The sequence below is a fragment of the Dermacentor andersoni genome, chromosome 3, assembly GCF_023375885.2.
Source record: "Dermacentor andersoni chromosome 3, qqDerAnde1_hic_scaffold, whole genome shotgun sequence".
Taxonomy (NCBI): domain Eukaryota; kingdom Metazoa; phylum Arthropoda; class Arachnida; order Ixodida; family Ixodidae; genus Dermacentor; species Dermacentor andersoni.
In genome coordinates, this window is record NC_092816.1 from 106,518,037 (window position 1) to 106,538,851 (window position 20,815).

Here is a 20,815-nt window from a genome sequence, read left to right on the forward strand (position 1 = left end):
AACCAATGAAAACGAGTCTTCTAGGAAGCTATTCGCACATCTCAATAATATCAGTGAATCCCGACGCTATCGTGAATGCGTTGTTCAAATACTGTGTCCCAACAAACGATAAAAAAAACTGCTTTGCAGTAATCAGCATTGTTCTCTTACAATAAGAACGCTCTCGCATTACAATCACACGATATGTGCAGCAAACTGTCCCAGGTTTGCTTAGTGCCTCATACTCTAAGTGTGCTTCTACGAAGCGACCACTTCGACGCCTGGTGCCTTCATTGGGCTCATCCCAGTGCTAAAGTAATGTAGCCAAATGTATGGCGCGTACGGGCAAATGACGGCACCCTTCTTTCTTTCACAAGCATTTCCGTGAACCAAAAGGGCTCACGAGAGAGATAGCCACTTATGTACTCATAACAAAAGCCTGAAGAACTGGCCCTGTGTTAGTGTCGTGTGAGATTTTATTCCCTCTCCGCTGTACACCTAGTAGACGACCGCAACATCGATTACCACTAAGCCACTCACCTGTCCCACCTGTAGCGTCCTGAGCATTTCTTCGCGCAATGCGCCTGCTGGCCTCGTGGCGACGGAAAAGTAGCTGAAAAGCGGTGCGCACCCTCGAAGTGGTGGAAAACGCAATTATTCACTAGTTCACTAGTCGCGCCTAGTTCACTCTGCGTAGTATCGCATTGCATTGTTTTTCTTGGCTTTGTTTGCATTGTTTTCCCCTTCACTAACAGCTAAAGATTGGCTGACCGAGCCAGCCAGTAACGTTTTCCAGGGACCACTGACTGTAATAGAAAAACGCATTCCACGTGCCATTTTTTCTTCCTCGTGACTGCTGGGACGCTTCATGTGAGGAAAGTTGGCAAGCGGGCATCGACTGGCTGTGCGCAGGCGACTAAATTTGTGTGCTGCAGGCACGCCATGACAGTGCTTTGAATGCTGAAATATGATTCCAAACCACTATATAATAAATTCTTTATAGAAACCACAATTACTTACGAAGGGGATGTACGAATTTCACACATCATTTCGTCAACCCGCTTCCTCGATTCCTGCACATAGTGGGTGCACTTGTCTCCTTAGCTCTTCGGTATCTCCTACGAGGCGACTAAGGCCGTGTAAGCATTACAGTCTACTGTGATCTCCCAGCTTGTGCAAACGCCTACAGCAGTTCCTGTTTTAAGCTTCCTTTGCCTATGTCCCCGGGAATTGGCGTGGCTGGTCAGTGTTAGGTGTCTCGCCCACTAAACTAGGTTCCGTTGGCAGTGTAATAGTAAACTGGGTCGTCCCCGGCAGACAATGTAATCAAAGTGGCGCCGATCCCGGAGACTGTGCAATCAAAGTTGGCGACTTGGCCCAATTCTGACCCACAGTAGGCGATATGTTCCCTCGCAAGATATTTATTGTGGTTATTAATGCCAGCTCATGATGTGTGCACTGCAGTAATAGTAATTTTATTGCATAATAATCGCTAAGGTGTAGAATATGAACCTAGATTATTTTCCTCTTTCTCCAGGTTTGGCATCGGTGTCTCCCTGAGTAAAAGTAGCGCGTTGTCGAGATTCGGCGGTAGTTGCATGAGCTGGAAATAAAATAGTTGCCCGCATCACGCGTCTCCTTGCGCAGTATTTAACTGAAATGATCCAAGAAAGCTTCGCCTAACATAGACTCCAACAAATGCGCTAGATCTGCCGTAATTTTTTTAGGTAAGTTGTATTAAATGTGCTTTAACTGGAGAGGTTGGAAGTAGTACGCCTTCGACTACTGAATTTCACTTATCCGAAAAAATATTTGCTCTAAAATAAATAAATAGTAAAAATACTAATAAAAAATCAAAGGAATACCTTAGCGCATATACACTCACACTTACGGGAGTGAACTAAAAAAATGACCAAGTCTTTCCCTACCGCAAAAGGGGGGTAAGCGAAGCTTGTCCTGCGTGCACCTGACCTTCGCCATGGTTAAGTAACCCACAGGTAACGGTGCCGGATTGCTTAGGCCTCCCGCTCCCTCAGCTCGGTATCTTCTTCTCGTTGCTTTAACAGCTGGATCGGCGCGTCGATGGCGAGCCCTTTCAAAGGCGAGTTTTCGCCGCCGCTCGTCGAAGGCTGCCAGTGTCTCGGGGGACGAACAACACGTGGACGTCCAATTCGTGTTCTGAGAATGAACTGAACGGAAATGAAGCCGGCGCAGCTGCGTGCATGAAACCCTTTCCTGCCCTTTCCCTCACCGGCAAAGCGAAACGGCTCTGATCGGTTGCGCGCCTGGCGTGAGCGCGCGCCTATGCAGCTGGAATCCCGGCTAATGACTCACGCTCCGGCGCCGGCGCAGCTGTCAACTCATCAAACCGCCCTTTCCCACAGCTGCTCTGCTCTGGGAGCATCTGGGTTTTTGCGTGACCACAACGCCACCGAAACTTCTGAGCCAATACAAGCTTCGCTTGAAAACAAACGAAACATAACAACGAAGGCGACTCACCGCACAAAATTGTTCCTATTTTTCTTTCTTTTTTACCTCGCGTTTTGTTTACGTCCATTCTGTGCCACCTCCGTCCAGAGTATCAAATAGTAGCTCACATCTGGTTTACCTCCCAGGCTTTTATTTTTCTCTCCATCTCTCCTATAAAATGACTAATACCAGAGTCGCCTGGTAACGTTGAAGTTATAAAATCACTGTGATAATTAGCGCTACGTTTTGTAACAGTGATCGAACTAGGCACTAACATCTCAGCAAACGCGCCATGATCTCCTACCGGTGTTTGTGGTTGCTGAAGGGCTCATTCTGTCAGGTGTTGCTCCAGATATGAAGAGGCTTTGGATCCTTGCAGTGGTCGAAAGCTGGTACGGTGGTTTGTATAGACAGCATCTATCGCCTGCGTATCCGAATAGGGAGAGATCGAGAGCACCGGTATGTCTATCATAGCAGATGAATAGGGTGAAATTGTGACTGCTGATATAAGCACCTAAGTTTTATACGCTTTACTATAGTATGGCTGTGTCGTTACCAGTCCATGCGTAATCGCCGTTCCACTTAGCTACACGCGTCGAAGCACCATGTGGTTTGTGACTGACAGCTTTTCTCTCTTTTCTTTCCTACCATCTCTTTGAAAGCTCCTGCAGAAAGGTTTTCGTTTTTTTTTACTGAGTCTGCGGCTGGTGAATAGTCGGCCAACATTATTTTATCCATTGTGTTGAGTAACCATGCCAGCCGGCCAGATGAAGTGGCCCGTCGTGCCGCTGTCCAGGTTGGTATTGATGATGTTTCCTTTTTTTTTCAGCGTTATACGTCCCCAGCTCGCACTAGCACAGCATTCATCATAGTCCTTATCCTTGTCAGTGACGCGGGTGACCGTATCGCCACCACAGAAGCTCCAGCTTTGGTTTGCAGCGCCATCAAAAAAAGAAAAAAAAAATGTTGACGAGTGCCACCTCTCATACACTCTTAAAAATCTTTACACCATTTGGGGTGTACCTCGTCCCACAACAATAATCGCAATCTGCCTTACTTCGGTTTCCTTTCTTGAAAACTGTGCGCTCGCTATATTTCTGTCGAAAATGATATGTCATGCTGATAACGCGCATGCCGTTCGTGACCTGGAGGTGCTGGGCGCGCAGCGCTAACGAAAGGAAATGCGGGCAAGATAGATGACGATTACTGTTGTATGACAATTATACACCCCAAAGGGTGCAACTGTGTTAAGTGCGTATCTAAATTTATACTCTACATTTTATAGTGTCCCTCATATTGAATCTGTACTTTCACACCTGGTGATCTCTCCTCTGGGAGAGATCACCAGGTCATTTTATGCAGGAAAACTGAGTTTGTTCATTCCAAACATTTTTATTTATGCTGTCGCTGTCTTATTACAAAAAGAAGTGTTCTTGAAGGCCCGCTTCGCACGTTTTGTTCGAACTTAAGAATTTTAGCGTTACTCTCCCTTCGAGCCTTGGCACTAGGTTTTAGCAACAGTGATGTATTTGACGTTGTTTGTGAGGTTCTTCAAGCTACAAAGCGTTTGCCACGTTTTTAGATTGCAACTCCTAAGCGCCCGTTTCTGCTTTGAGAGTCGGCGTTCCTCTGCGTCGGCGGCGTAACCGAGCGAACGCGCAGAGCGAAGGGTGAAAGAGTGAACGCGGAGCGCAGCGTGGGTGAAAAAATTCACTGACGATTACGATACTCCCTAGTGCGAAATTGGAGCCCAGCTGTATAAGTGTTTTCATTTCGCGGTATATTGAGGCAAGCGATTTGAGAGAGACATGTAGCAGAGCCGATCGGTGATCGTCGAAAATCATATCTGTGGGTCAAGCGCGTCGGCTTTTATACATGACTCGGCGAAGGTTCCAGTGTAATCGCTGGTGCCGCGTGGCTTCCAGAAAGTACTAAACAATTCGTGTCGAGCATGCAGTCAGATTGCAAAACGATCGCAAACCATGACAATCGAAACAAGCGTGAACGAGACCAAACCAAGCAAACCAAACAAGCATGAGTGAGAGCTCACGCGAGCAGACGATAGTACGAAACGAGCGGTCGGGCTGAGACCAGTTACGAGTACGCATCATGCGGTTGGTCGGGTCCGTATGACACTAGCTTTCCACGCGCACGTCACTGAAGGGGCTGCTCTCATTCGTCTCCGCCGTTCGCGGCTCGCGTCTTTCATATTCCGCTCCGCGTTCGCTCTTTCATCTTTCGCTGTGCTCGTTTGCTCGGTTACGCCGCCGACGCCGACGCTGCCGATGTGTGCCGCAGGAGCGGGCGCCTAAGAGCTGCGCTCTAAACAGTAACCTCTCGCGGCCGCGAGAGCGAGGATAACGCGAGGAGGAAAGCGGGTGAGGAAGCTGCAGTGAAAGCATGAGGCGGAAAGCGGACGAGGAGTGGATAGGAAACGGCCTGCGCGTGCGCTGAGTTGCCGGAGGCCACGGTACCGGAAGGCGCGTGGGGGATCTCATATGCGCTTCCCAGAGGGGACCAGGGTGGCATGAGGTCGGGAGGACTGCGCTCGTCCGTGGCGTCAGCCGTTGAGGTCAGTCCGCGGCACCAGCGTGTGGCACGGGGATCACTGCTCCTGCAAGGGGCGATGGTAAGCGGCTACGAGTAAGGCTCGATGTGACGCTCCCTTGGGTGTTGTCACCGCTTACACTGGTGGCACGACTTCCCTACGACGAAAGGCCGCTCTCGTGGTTGGTGGAACGAAAGCGTGAGAAAAGAAAGCGTAGTGCCGTGCAAGACGGGCTGTGCGACGACGATGGCTACGATATGGCGCGAGAGTAGTGCGCATCGTCTGTATGTAAACACAGCGCTGCATGCGGGGAGGCCTGTCTGCGGCGGCTGCTGTGAATCGCGCCCACGCGTCACCCACGCGCTGCCTCTAGCGATCTCCCAATTAGCGAGGCAGTGACGCCAGACTTCGCTCCGTTTGCAATGTGCGGCACAAAACAGATTGTCCGCGGCAGCTAAGCTACTCACAGCGTTCTCTTCCTAATATAAACCGTGAACCTATATAATCATAATACAAAATATTGACGCGCGGAATCAAAACACGTATAGAGCTGCGTTCAAATTTCGCATGAGGGGGTATCCCAATCATTGGCGATTCTTTTTCTGCTTTCTTCACTATCCTTCTTATACATTTCTAAATAATTTTTGGAAGGAATTGTTAAAAGAACCTGCTTACTATCTCTGAAATCTAATTGTCCAGTCATTAGACTATTAATTTGTTTTTCGTTCTCTTCGTTTCATTCCTGTGCTTAATATTATCACGGTGTTTTCTACTACACCACAATTCTCGGCCCATCCGCTACTGCAGGTACGTGTCGCGGTTGATCATCACCTCTATATTCATCAGCGCTCATAATAAAGTTGTGTATACAGTCTTTGATGTATTACGTGATAGTGAGGGTGCTTGGGCGATGGGAAATTAGCAGAAGGTATATACAGTGTATGGAACGTGCGACAATATGGCATGTATTCAATGTGGCAACACGAGGCGTAAGTGCAGACGTTAGAGTTTACGGGTCCGCAGAAGCAAGGTCGTTTTCAACGAGCCGGTCCATCGCGCAACCAGCTTTTCTGGCGGGCAGCCTGCATCCACTGGCGGCCTACAGAGGTGTAAATTCGTCCTGACCAAGGACCACGCAGCGAATCTGGGTCCTCGTTTTCCTTTGTGCGTTTCGCGAACAACTTAAGAAGTGAAGCTGACCGCCGAAGCTTACGAACCACACCTTACGTAACGCGGACGAAGCGCAGTGTAATCTGTCGATGGCGATTACGAAGCGACCGACGCCGCGCGAACGATGGGAAGGGAGAGGGAGAGTGGCCCTCGAGCTGAGGGACGATTACTTGTTTATTTTTTGCCTCATTACCTGTTTAGATCGGATGTCGTTGAGTCTCGGAGAGGAGTCCCCCTTATCCGAATCGCACGTGGCTGTCCACTCGGAGCCGCGATCCGCGGTGTATTCGTTCTCGGCGTGGGAGGAGAGGTTGCTTCCTCTATCGGCTGCCTTCGCGCGCGCGTATCGGCCCTTGGGAAGGAGGAGCACCTGCGATTATCTGAGGGGCAAAAACCTCGCGTCCGCCTGCGCGCGGTCTCAGCTGTCTCCGGGTGACGCCAGCGCACGTGCTAGCGCCATGAAGCCCCTGGAGCTCCTCTTCAACCGGCTGCACTGCCTGATCAAGATCGACGCCCGAAATGAGGAGGCACCGCCGGACGTTCTCGGTGAGCCGAAGCCCGCCGCGAGTTCGCGGCAGGCTGCTTGAGTCGGGGAGAGGCGGCAATAGTCGCCTTTTCAGCCACCGAGACCGTTATACGCACCATGTCCCACCCTCACAATTCTTGCAGTAACGGCTGCGTCAGAACAGTCTGCTCTGGCACCCATAAACTTAAGATCCGGTCACTCCAGTTCGAGGAGCAACATAAATCGTTCCTACGTTTGTCGCACTCGTATCAAAATCGGCTTATTCCGTAGCTCCAAAAAGGCCCCCAACAATCTCGAGACACCGCAAGGATTTCGCTGCTTCCAGTGAATTGCTCCAACACCACGCACCCCTACTCACGACCTGGCAACCCCTGTCTTACGACGCATGGGTGTTTGCAGAAGTAACGCTCAAGGTGGGTCGCCTTTTAAATGCCACTGTGCACTGCTCATTCAAAGGGAACACCCGCAAATATGTCTGGCATTTTCGTGTGGATCCCAACAGGCAATTTCATGAATATTCCTCCAAGTTGCGGGTTTCCGAATGACTCACTTGTTCAATCAGTGTTTTAGCGCTTCAAGTTCGCGATTAACTGGCCCTTGCGCAGCAGCCACATGCTTAAATTTTGGTCGGCTCATACGGTAAGGCGAAAGACGCGGGGAGGCATTAGCGCCGGACTTCGATCCCGGGACCAGAGCGACAGTTTCTTCAAGGGCGCTGCTTTATGGCTGATGAACCAGTTCGCACCTAGACGTGTGCTACTTCCGCTGCATTCCAACATTCTCTCTCATCGCATTGGTACTGCTTTGTGCAACGATGCTCATTGGCGACACGAGCGACGTAACGTACTCTCTGGTGCTCCCTAGAGAAACAAGTCATCGTGTGCTGCGTGTGCATGAATCTTTTGTAAGGATCGCATTGGGCCATATCACTGGATTCTTCTTGCAAGGCAGAGTAGGCACAGCAAATTATTCCGACCTTTTAGCGGCCCTGCAGAAAGGAGAGTCAATGTGTGTTGCTTTAGAACTTGTTTTCATGCCATGAACTGTAAAAAGTAATGGCCAGGGTGTTCTCTGGTGGAACTTTTTCTACGGTACATGCACCCATTCTGCTCACTTTCATCTGCAGAATCTAAGGCGCGTATTTCACTTAGAGCTTATTTTACTTCTTGCTCTAAGTGAGCTCGTCAAACATTCCTGACTGCACTGAACCTTACATGTGCTGCCTGGGCCCGCCGTCGGGCGTAAATATGGCGCGTGACTAAAGTGGGCGTTATAACGTCAGTTCCCTACGTGTAGACATCATCGAAGTCACGCCGGTACTAGACTTTCGACGAGGAGATCTCTCTTGTCAGCGCAGGCACGCGGGATCACGGCAAGTAAATGTGGCGTACTGATTTAATTGGGTCCATCCTACTTTCGCCCAAAATTGGAGCTCCATATAAGCCCTCAACAAAAAATACCAAAACTTCCACTGTGTAGTCCGCACCAAATGGGTCTTTCGCATGGCAGATGCCAGCCCACTCAACTAACTCAAATGTTTCAAGTTTAACATGTTATTCATCTCTTGGGCCGACGACACTGACGTTGGTGGTAATGACGATGTTGTATCTGTTGGCAAATATAACGACGACAGTTTTATCACCGTTATTTACAACTAATGCCCGCGAAAATGTAATGACAGTTCTTGTTACTAAAGAAATAAGCGCCGCGAATGGTAACAAGGACTTCTTGGGATCAAATTTCATAAAAAGCCCATAGTGCTTCTGTTTGAGTCTGTTTCTCATTATGCTCAAGTAGGTCGTATCTTCACGATCTAGATGCCAATATTTTGTTGCGTCACTAACGGCCTTGTGATCAACCATCTTGTGTCACAATCTTAAGGTCCCTTAAAACAAATACAGTCGACATACATACGCGTTTAGTGTATACACCATAGCGACCGAAGAGAAAGCTGGTGTACGTTCATGTCTCATTCAAACGCGTGTTCTGTGACCTCTTTATCGGAACGAGTCAACAGCGATATCCGACGTCCTTAGACGAGTGCCGAACAACCCAGTGAAAGGAGCTGCCTTGTACGTATCCACGTTTTTGTGTGTGTGTGATTTACTGCGCCCCGATTGTCAGACTACTTAAGCTCGAGCAAGTCCTTGTGAGGGAGATGTTGCCAGACAGGCTTGCAGCAAAACTTTGTGGACAAATCCTACATTACATACTCGCACCCGATTACGACATGCCACGACGGTAGGCTCTTGCGCACAAACTGCAAAACGAAGACAAGATACTTGACAAACACAAGCGCAATCTTTCGCCTGAATTGCATTCGCGAAAAAAGGGAGAAGTTACATACACAGACGATGTATGACGTGCATCTGGGTGGTGTAAAGAAAAAAAAAGGGATCTTTAAACAAATAAGTGGAAAATGGAACCGGTCAAATCATTGAATTGAAGATTAATTTATTGGAGAGAGAAATTATTTAGGTGGTACAAATTAATCGCCTGGTGTTTAAATGTGTCAGTGCGGCTTCGATAAGGCTCTCGCAAGAAGAGCTGGAATAATTACGGCACAATCCACGGTAAGATAAAAAAAAGTATAGAATCTCTAGGCACACGTTACGCATAGATAGGTCCTTCGCTAGGTCCTTCTGTTTTTATATTCTACTTGTTTGTTTAAAGATTTCTTGCTGTTGTTTTCATCCACCAGATGCACGTCATACATCGTCTGCGTACATAACTACACCCTTTCCCCCAAAAAATTTTGATGAAACTTCGGGATTTTTGGTCAAGTCTTCTTTCTCTAGTTTCTGCTATAAATCCTACAGTCATGAAATACTGCCAACTCACCCAAACCAGTAACCTATTCCAATATGAGTTAATAAATGTTCACAATGGATGCTGAGCGGCAACTTCAAGCGTTTTCGCAGAAATTCGTATATTCTTTATCAATGTTCCTACTATGAAAACCTTCACTTACATCCGCACTGATACGCGAGAACCAATATTCACACACACCTGCACCGTTACATAGTCTCAGTTACATAGTCTAAACAACACGCATTTCTTCACGACACTCATATCGAAAAGTCTGTCGAACTGCGCATTTTCTTCTTCGTGCAGTTCGAAGTACATTTTCGCTGTTTCTCCAAACTTATCGCGTGAGAGCCAGCAGACACCATAGAAGACACCAAAGTAACACCAACAAGTAACACGCAAGCTGTTCTGAAACGTCGTCATTAAATCAATAATTTGGTCAACTCGCTTGGGCGTCACATTTCCGAATGTTCATTCATTCCTCCTTGGAATACCCGACAGCTCCTCGTGCAATTCTTGCGGGTGTGACGACAAAGTAGGGCCCCTTTTTTGTCATTGCCCATCCTTCAACGGTCAGCGATGTGCTCTGCGAGACAGTCTCAGCCGCTTCGATCGCTTCGATGGCAGACTGCGCTCGGAATAAAAAAAATCCTGGGATCTCGTTCGAAGCACTTCAGTTATATTGCACGTTCTTGAAGCCGGATGGAGAGTAAGACTGCCTGTGAATCTCAGTGAACATTAAAATGCGTTCGCACGGAATTTCTTTTTTTTTAATTCTTCCTGCTATCATTCCCGGCTACCTTAGTGTATCGTAGCCAAGCAGATACTACTTTGGTTAACCTGCCTGCCTTTTCTCCGTCTCTCCCTCGTGTCATTGACTCTAACTTACCTCTCTATCTATTTTTACTGTCTTTTACTGTCTATTACCAGAACTTTCGCAAAGCACTAGGCTATACGAAAATGAGCAAGAGTGTGCGCGCGCATCCAAGGCGTGTATCAGAGTCGAGTAGGATCTGTTTTTAGTGCGCCATGATGCGTATTATGGCGGTAGCAATTGTATTGACACTCCGTGCACAATTTCTTCCGTCGCCGTCGCCGTGAGGTTCCGTGTAAAGTCCAAGGGCCACGCGCCATATGCTGTATGTGCGAGTGAACGCGTGCAAGGGGGAGTCGACTATCGCAGCTCAATGTCGCGCACGCAAGCGAGGAAAGCGGGGACGAAGCGCGCCGTCTTCCGTTGCGCGCAAGACTCCGAGGGGAGCGTAGGGAATCGGGAGGGGCGCATTCTACTCCGGGCGGCGCGGGCGGCTGCACGCGCGCGCGCCCGGGCTGCTGTATCTTGAAAGCCATTTGCAACAGGGACAGAGTCCACCGCGCACTGTGTTTTCGAGGCTTAGTTAGCGTTGATGCGAGACGCAGCACGAAGGTCAGTTCGCTCGCTGCTGCTTCCGCGCTTCCTCACTCCAGCGTTCTGACAGCGAGTTTCCGCGGTCATCGAGTAAGATGTGTTCGTATTCGCTCGCGCGCGCGTGACACCGTGCTTGATAATTTAGTCAGTATGCCTATGTTTGCAAGTTATACTCTGCGGAAGCTTTACACCGACTGGACTTAAGACCGTTCACCGAGTCAAAGATACTCGGACCGTGGCCGCACCCGTCACTGGCACGAAAAGAGAATCGTGCATTAGTGCAATACTTGAAGTGCACCGGCTTAAGAGACCGTTTATAGTGTCCCGCCCACACGCACTCAGTGCTCACTTTCTCCCCGTTTCCTCTTTCTCTCCCCGTTCCCCCACTCCCAGTGCAGGGTAGCAAACCGGATGCTCTTCTGGTTGACCTCCCTGCCTTTCCGGTCCTTGCTTTCTCTCTCTCTCTCTCTCTCTTATACGGCCGGCAAAACTACTGTCCTTATTTCGCTGTCCACTAATTTGCTATCGCAATCGATGCTTCGCCTTTCGGGCGAAACTGCGACTTTTGTATTCGTAATGTCACAGCAGTACTCCCCCTATTTGAGCCAACACGCAAGATCTAGCCGATGACCACTGCGGTACTCTGTGGTTACGATGGAACGAAGTGGAACGATGTGTGGCTAACTCATGTCTTGTGTTGAATTGTATTTATTTATTTATTTATTTATTTATTTATTTATTTATTTATTTATTTATTTATTTATTTACACAATGAACATTCTGCACAGGCTCATACAGAGAGATAAAGCTTTATTGTGTCCTCAATTGATGGGGTCCAGGGGTGGCGGAAGTTGGGAGACTAAACCCCAATGCCCCCTCTTCCGCGGACGGCGGCCAGTCCTTGCTTTCTGGCGACGTCTTCAGTATACTGAAGTCGTAATATGAACATAAGTAGCAAACAGGTTATAGATGTATATATAGTAATAAAACAGGTGTTTATTAAGAGATGATTACATAAAGCGTCACAAAATTGTCTTTGGGAGCTGATCGTGGCAGTGTTCCCGGAAAGAAGCCCGCGAATACACGCAAAGTGCCTCGAGCGGCCAGTCGTGCGGAAATATTGCGTGCATTTGCAGGCTTCTATCACACTCGGAAAAACAATTTTATATAGCACGTATTGAGCAACAGAAACTTGTATCGGGAGTTTTCCGTGTTGCTCTACAATTTTCTCATTGACACTTTTCATCTAATTACAATATTTGAGAAGATGATTAACGAATTAGAAATAATTATTTAATTAGGTAGAACGAAAAAGATAATATGAGTAGCTCCAAGGGACGGCAAACAACCATTATCTTGGTTCTGTCCAGCTACGTGGCATTCGGATATTTTTAAACTCTGGCTAAAGTTAGCTGGGGCACCCTCTACTTGCATGACGGGGGTGTGCGCGCGATAAGGTGACGAGTGACAGAACTCGTGGAGCAGTGCCAGAGTAGTAGTGCGGCGACGATGGCAAAGAAGGGAGAGGTCTGACTGTACTTTTAGTGACGTAACACTGATACGAAAGATGAAGGGTAGACGAATCTCGCGGCACGATTCTGAACCGACTCAAGTGCACTCATTAGGTATGTTTGGTGTGGATCCCAAATGGGAGATGCGTACTCCAGATCAGTTCTTCCGAGCGATGTGTGTGCGAGCAATTTTACGTGTGGCGATGCATGCCGCCACAAATGTCGTTTTGGGAACGCGCGAATTCGGCTAGCTGATGAAAATTATACTGTTAACGTGCGGACGCCAAGACAAGTTACTACAGAAGGTGACACCGGGACATCCAAAGGAGTTGACTAGTTCCACAGTGACATTTGCGATTGTATAAGAAAAAGAAAGAGGACCATGGTGACGAGTAAATGACGCAGCTTTGCATTCAATAAGGTTGAGCGTCGTTAGCCAGTGTTCACTACCTCCCTGTACGTGATTAAGATCAGTTTGAAGGGCCAATTGGTCAGACACATTAGTGATAGAGTGTTAGATTACACAATCATTGGCGAACATACGAGTAGAACAAAAAACGTGCAGCGGTAGGTAGTTAATATAAATTAGGAAAAGAAGGGGACCAATAACAGAACCTTGTTGGACGTCCGATGTTGCCGGAACCGGAAGGGAATTATATGTTTGATAACCTATAACGACAGATTGGAAGCATCTGGTTAAGAATGATCTTATCCAGTTTAGTACATTAGGGTGTAATTTTAACTGAAAGAGCTTTTAATATTAGACGTTTGTGTGGTACCTTATCGAAGGCTTTCGCGTAGTCCAGAAAAATGGAATCGGTTTGGAGGTTGTGATCAAGATTGGTATGTCTGTCATGCACGAAAATGGCGAGTTGCATTTCGCAAGCACAAACCCTTGCGAAAGCCATGCTGTGATGGATGAAAAAAAAATATTTGAATCTATAAAGTTGACTATTTGAGAGTGAATACGATGTTCCACGATTTTAGTACGGTTTGACTGATATGTATGTTGGTATCCATTCCGCTCTATTGTGTTCATCTGAAGAACCTGATTTTTCTCGATGAGCTTACGGTGCACTACACGATCATAAGCACTCGAAAAATCGATAAATAGGGCATTATCTTTAAACATGGAAGTAAAAACTGTGCGAAATAGTGCTTATCTCTAACGTGTTATAGTAGACAACATTTTTCTAATATCTTCTTGCATAGTATATAACAAGTTAGTTTCTTTCAAGTATACGTCATGGCTGCTTTACATACTACGGGCTGCATTAATTTGCAAGGACACCTTGTCAGCAATATAGGTCTGTATGTTTCTACGTGTAATCTATTGCCTTCTTTATGGACGTGGATTACTTTAGCGCATAGTTAGTTCGCAGGGAGGGTAGCTGTATTTAGCGATTCGGAGAATATAATCTGAAAAAGGAGAGAACATATGATTTCAGAAATAAGGTTGATAAATTATCGTGCCCGGCGCTTTCTTGGTGTCTAGAGCAGGTGCAGAATCCCCGACTCTGGTTCGCGATTTCATCCATCCGTGCTCGTCAGCATAGGCCATCGGCGTATTAGAGGTCGGAAGGCTCGTGTGGGCACATTAGAAATAGGCATTTAATGTATTTGCAACAGCGCGCATTGCTTCTACAAAGACGAAACCAGCAACTTCTATTTTACTAATCAAGCTTCGATATGCGGCGCCCTAGGATTTGCGGCTTACACCTTACGAAATTTGTTAAATTATTTAAAAAGTAATTCTCCTTTGCAGCTTTCGCTTATAACTTGAATTTGCGCGTGAAATCTTATCTCTGCGGAATTGATTTTTTTTCTTTGTCGTGTTCTCGCTTTTCATTACGGGTGAATTACGCTCCGAGTGATCGACGGTGTTTCCCACTCTGTTATCTTCAGTTTTGTTGGTATACAGTTGTTTATACAATGCAGAAACCCCTTTTAGCTTTAACTAAGGACAGTTAACGCCTCAGCAGGAATGAGGTGAGAAACCATCCAAGATTCCTTCTACGTAGTCGATCACACTCACATTACTAGCTCGGCTATAATAATTGAAAACGGTTCGTGATGGTTTGGCCTTGTGGCTAGCGCTCTTATTCAAAGTGCAACTATTCAAAGTGTTAAAGCTAGCATCTCTTGATCCAAAATACCTTCTTCAATACTAATATGTGGCGTTATCGACTGCGGTAGTAAACAAAAAGTGTGCACTGAGGAGGCATTTCTTTGAATACGCTTAGGTTCTTAAACAATCTGTGACAAAAAACTCTAGACGTTATATTAAGCAGGTGCTTACAGTTTTTAACTCTCTATTACCGATAGTCAACTTATCCCAGTCTCCAAGTAACGTAAAATCACCACTTAACAACAGCTTTGTACATTTATTGATTTTGCTGTGTATAGGGGATGACGGGAGGGCATTGACGCCACACAGTACCTTTCGCGTTGTGCAAGCTCTCTTTTTTTTTTTGCTGCTTTAAACAGCAGTAAATGCACACAGACATGTGCTAACGTGCTTTCATTAATAAGAAAACCTAGGAACAAGTCGCGCCGTTTGGCGCATGTCAACTTCTTAAAGCACGCTGAATCATTAATAAGAACATGAATAACAGTGACGAAAACAATGTTCGCGCTTCGTCCTCTGTACTTGTACGTTCAAGTAAAACTCTTGCTTGGGCTAGTTGGTTCATGCTTGAATTAGTAAAGGCAACGCGCAGAAGACCAGGACTCACGAAGAAGAACACAAACGAAAGGACCGGCGCCTTTTTTGTGCGATAGCTTTGTTGAAAGAAAGGGCCCAATGTAGAAGAAATATGCTCAAGTAAAACTCTTGCTTGGGCTAGTTGGTTCATGCTTGAATTAGTAAAGGCAACGCGCAGAAGACCAGGACTCAAGAAGAAGAACACAAACGACAGGACCGGCGCCTTTTCTTGTGCGAAAGCTTGGTTGAAAGAAAGGGCCCAATGTAGACGAAATATGCTCAAGTAAAACTCTTGCTTGGGCTAGTTGGTTCGTGCTTAAATTAGTAAAGGCAACGCGCAGAAGACCAGGACTCAAGAAGAACACAAACGACAGGACCGGCGCCTTTTTTTGTGCGAAAGCTTTGTTGAAAGAAAGGGCCCAATCTAGAAGAAATATGCTCAAGTAAAACTCTTGCTTGGGCTAGTTGGTTCGTGCTTAAATTAGTAAAGGCAACGCGCAGAAGACCAGGACTCAAGAAGAAGAACACAAACGACAGGACCGGCGCCTTTTTTTGTGCGAAAGCTTTGTTGAAAGAAAGGGCCCAATCTAGAAGAAATATGCTCAAGTAAAACTCTTGCTTGGGCTAGTTGGTTCGTGCTTGAATTAGTAAAGGCAACGCGCAGAAGACCAGGACTCAAGAAGAAGAACACAAACGACAGGACCGGCGCCTTTTCTTGTGCGAAAGCTTGGTTGAAAGAAAGGGCCCAATGTAGAAGAAATATGCTCAAGTAAAACTCTTGCTTGGGCTAGTTGGTTCATGCTTGAATTAGTAAAGGCAACGCGCAGAAGACCAGGACTCAAGAAGAAGAACACAAATGACAGGACCGGCGCCTTTTCTTGTGCGAAAGCTTGGTTGAAAGAAAGGGCCCAATGTAGACGAAATATGCTCAAGTAAAACTCTTGCTTGGGCTAGTTGGTTCGTGCTTAAATTAGTAAAGGCAACGCGCAGAAGACCAGGACTCAAGAAGAACACAAACGACAGGACCGGCGCCTTTTTTTGTGCGAAAGCTTTGTTGAAAGAAAGGGCCCAATCTAGAAGAAATATGCTCAAGTAAAACTCTTGCTTGGGCTAGTTGGTTCATGCTTGAATTAGTAAAGGCAACGCGCAGAAGACCAGGACTCAAGAAGAAGAACACAAACGACAGGACCGGCGCCTTTTCTTGTGCGAAAGCTTGGTTGAAAGAAAGGGCCCAATGTAGACGAAATATGCTCAAGTAAAACTCTTGCTTGGGCTAGTTGGTTCGTGCTTAAATTAGTAAAGGCAACGCGCAGAAGACCAGGACTCAAGAAGAACACAAACGACAGGACCGGCGCCTTTTTTTGTGCGAAAGCTTTGTTGAAAGAAAGGGCCCAATCTAGAAGAAATATGCTCAAGTAAAACTCTTGCTTGGGCTAGTTGGTTCGTGCTTAAATTAGTAAAGGCAACGCGCAGAAGACTAGTACTCAAGAAGAACACAAACGACAGGACCGGCGCCTTTTTTGTGCGGAAGCTTTGTTGAAAGAAAGCGCCCAATGTTGAAGAAATATGCTCAAGTAAAACTCTTGCTTGGGCTAGTTGGTTCATGCTTGAATTAGTAAAGGCAAGGCGCAGAAGACCAGGACTCAAAAAGAACACATGCGCCGGTCCTGTCGTTTGTGTTCTTCTTCTTGAGTCCTGGTCTTCTGCGCCTTGCCTTGACTAATTCAAGTACTTCTACGTGTTTCTGTCACTGCTAATCGTGCCCTGATTAAGAATCAGCGCTATTTAAAGAATTTTCAGTGACAGCCATGACTTCAACAACTTTCCTCCTTGATTGATTCCAACGAGACCTAGGCCTTATTCAGATTGGCCCCACGTCAACAGTCGTTGTGATGCATTTTATGAGAACACTCGTTTATGCGTTTACTTTCTGAGCAAACGGTCGCCGTAACGCGGGTCTCCAGAGAAAGGAGACCGTCTGAACACTTCTCCAGTGGCTGCCTCGCTTTTCCTTATTTTTTTCCTGCTAGTGTTAACAAAAAAAAAATTCCGACCTTTGCTTGGAGATACGTATCAGTACAGTAATCGCGTCGTTACACAGTTCCTGGCTCTTCCAGGTAAACACGCAATCGAGCAAGCCCTGTGGTCGAGTTTGGTCCGAGAGGAACAAACCCTTCACGCATCCTCGAAAGAGGACGATAATCGCTTAAAATTGGTTTTCTTTAAGCTCGAGGGAAGATTACTCCGCACCGCCAGCGTGTTGACAGGGGACACTGACGAAACCGCAGCCACTCGCGGCATGAAAGTCACGTGAACGCGAGTCCTCGAAGTCCACGTACGACCAAGCCAAGGTGAAGCGTCCTAGGCAAACACGTGGACCGAAACTGACGATACTCGCCTGAGGCGCCTTCGCCAAACAGAAGGCCAATTGTCGGGGATACATTTTTATTTTTTCCTGAATATCAGTTAAAAAAAGGAGCCTCCTCCTTATCATACATGAGTGCTGTTGCGTTATTGCCGATAAGCCGAGAGCCTCTCACTGCAGTTTCGAGCGTGCTTCGTACGCACCATCCAGCCCGGAAGCGACCGACGAGTGCGTCCGGTGCGCGTTCTTTTGTCTATAGCGGAGCACGCGTTATCTTTCGTCTTCGTGTCAGGCCGCGGTAGTACGGCACTTTCTTTCATATCCCCGAAATAGGGCTTTCGTTAGCGTCCCGCTACGCTTCTTTTGCAGTGCCAGATGTTGTTCCAAGTTCAAATACGGTTGGTAACCGCCTTGCAGGGTCATTCCCTCACAATCAGGCGAATAGAGGTACCGGATTAAACTTTGCGAATAGTCATTAGAATACGTGTAGGTAGTATGCGGATGCTTGAGGCGCCATAACGCCGCCATTGTTGGGCGGTTCTGCTGACGAAGTCTGATACCCTTAGACTGTGTTTGGTGAAATCTTGAAGCTGGGTATTGATTTTAGAATTTGGAAGTAACGTAAGCATGGGCGGGCGAACTGTGGTAAGTATAACCTCTGGTTACGTTCCACCCCTCACGTCATAGATAGAAGATTATGTTCAATAAAGCATTTACGGCAAATTTTCTCTGGCAGGGCAGCAGATATATACATATGAAATGTTGAGCAAGCAATAAGATTAAATTGCAGTGAATTTTAGCAGAATGGGCTGCAACTGTGGTGGCTGGTGAAGAGCTCTCTCGAAGCTTTGAATGCTCTTATCAACTCCACCATCTGTGACTATTAATGCTATTTCTGTAAGACCACACGCGTCAGCGAACTCGCCGCAATTTCCTTCTTTCCTTCCCTCCTCTCTCTCCCTGTGGTCTTTGTTTTCCCCTTTCCCATTCCCCCGGTGTAGGGTAGCCAACCGGACGTTATTCTGGTTAGCCTCCCTGCCTTCTACTTTTCTCTTTCCTCCTCCTCCTCTTTATCAACTCCTTAAAACGTGAGTTATCTGAGTAGATAACTGAAAAATCGAAGACAATAGAAGAATCGAATATTGCATGCATTGGGAAAACCTGTTTTCATCTGGTTTTCCTCGATGTATTCTCGTAATAGTTCGCGTAAAACTGTTAAGGTTTTCCTTATTAATATTGGGCGCAAGAAAACTTAAGCATCTGAATAAGGTTCACGGGGCACGCTGCACGCTGCACACCAACATAAAACGGAACACTTGAACTTTATGTAAACAGCGATTTCTGCTACTTTGTAAGCCAGAAGGTCGCTTACCGCTACTTGGCATGTAGTTCTACACGTCAGTCCCATCGTGGAGTTCCTTCTTAGCCCAGGAACAAGAAAAATTACTGGCTTTGAACACAAATCTTCGGTTACTTTTCATTGTTAAAAAAAATTATATTATAGGGTTTTACGTGCCAAAACCACTTTTCTGATTATGAGGCACGTCGTAGTGGAGGACTCCGGAAATTTTGACCACCAGGGGTTCTTTAACGTGCACCTAAAGCTAAGTACACGGGTGTTTTCGCATTTCGCCCCCATCGAAATGCGGCCGCCGTGTCTTTTCGTAGTGTGGCACCATGTAACTCTACTGCACGCTGCCAAGAATTACTTGAAATAACAGTTGTTCAAGACCATCGCCCGCCACACTTTTGAAAGCTCGTGAATTAAGTGGTTATCGAGTCGTAATCTCGTTACGGCTGACACGATGATGGACTTTAGGGCATCCTGACAATGTCTCCCGGGGATAGCAAAGTACCGACCGAACGGTTGCAACGTTATGCTGCAAAGATTACCACTTCGAGGCAGCTGCGCAGTTCTCGCGATTGCCTGCAGCGCCGGTTTGTGCCAGTCGCAGTATACTTTCTCGAAGACCGCGCGGGTCCTGCGGGAGGAAAAAAAGGGCAGTCGACGGCTCGCACGCGGATAGTGTGCTTAGCCTTGCAAAACTCATCGGCGCGCGAAGCTCGACAAAACGAAGGGAGCATCGATTCGAGGTCGCACGTTTTATCGCCGCTATACACCGCAAGTGATTCGCAAGGATCTAGCCCGAGCGCTGATAAAATGCGATTCCCTGAAGAGATACGGTCCGCCGCGTTACCGGATTTCTGGCACCTGGAGAAATTCAGTAGCAGCGTGCGAGGAGCAACGCTTGGCAGGCAAACGTTTGACAAGTGCGTCTCGTCTATCAGCGCTGCAAGAAGCCCTTGAAAGGCTAACGATATGGACAGAGAGGCGAAGCAAGCAAGCAAAAAAAAGAAAAGATCTGCCGTCTTCCTTCCGATAACTTGTGTATTCGTAGCTGATGCCCAATGAACTGCTCGAAGTGTGAAGAGGACACTGCATGTGCCTTTTGTCACTCGCGAGTTCCTCGGCACAACACAGTCACATTATTATTTTTTTTTTCCTCGAACGCTTATAGCGAGAATATCTTGTTTCAAGGACTGCGAGGCAGCAGATATCACTTCAGATTCTTCGTGTTGTCGTGGTCTTTCATGTTCTTTCTGTAGTTCCGAAGAGTAACTCTGATGACGTGCTGACGGCACGGTCGCTTGCCAACACCGGATGTAACGAAAACATGTTACACTGTATTGTCGCTTATATCTTTGCGTCTGCACAGCCGACGCGCCTTACTTTGATACTGTTGTGTGGAGGAGGAGGAGGAAACAACATCAATTTGTCAATTTTGTCTGGAGGAAAGAATTGCCATCACTCGATCATCTAAATTGTGTCCCACGTAACTCGAGCCAAACTTTACAGATACGCGAATGCCACGTAGCTGGACAGAACCAAAGTAAAGTTGTTTGTCGTCGCTTGTAGATACTCGGATTATTCTTATGCATTTCGCCTAATTACACAATAGTTCTTAATTAATTAATCAGCTTCTCTAATGGTATAATTAGATTAAAGGTGTCAACGAGAAAGTTGTAGAGCAACACGAAAAACTCCCGACACAGCTTTCTGAATTGCTCAATACGTGCTATAAAGGTGTGTTTCCAAGCTGAAAATAGGCCGCGAATACCCGCAAAGTGCCTCGAGCGGGCCAGTCGCGCGGTAACTTGCTTCGTGCCTATATATATATATATATATATATATATATATATATATATATATATATATATATATATATATATATATATATATATATATATATATATATATATTACGAAGAGGGCCTGCGTACGGGTGGTTCGAAAATCTTCTTGCCGAAACGACGCCCGACACCCGCC

The 20,815-nt window shown here is 46.7% G+C and overlaps 1 protein-coding gene across 5 annotated transcripts in view; it reads left to right on the top strand.

Annotated features, from left to right (window-relative positions):
• The window catches only part of LOC126539861 (aromatic-L-amino-acid decarboxylase-like), a 153,363-nt gene that overhangs the window by 95,497 nt on the left and 37,051 nt on the right, over positions 1-20,815 (top strand). Inside the window, exon 1 of one of the 5 annotated variants that reach the window (XM_050186690.2) lies at positions 6,577-6,712. The exons of the other annotated variants lie outside the window; for them this stretch is intronic. Within the exon in view, the coding sequence (XP_050042647.1) occupies positions 6,625-6,712 (88 nt within the window). The 5' untranslated portion in view covers positions 6,577-6,624. Of the gene's footprint in view, positions 1-6,576; positions 6,713-20,815 lie in introns of those variants that run through there. 5 annotated transcript variants of the gene reach the window in all.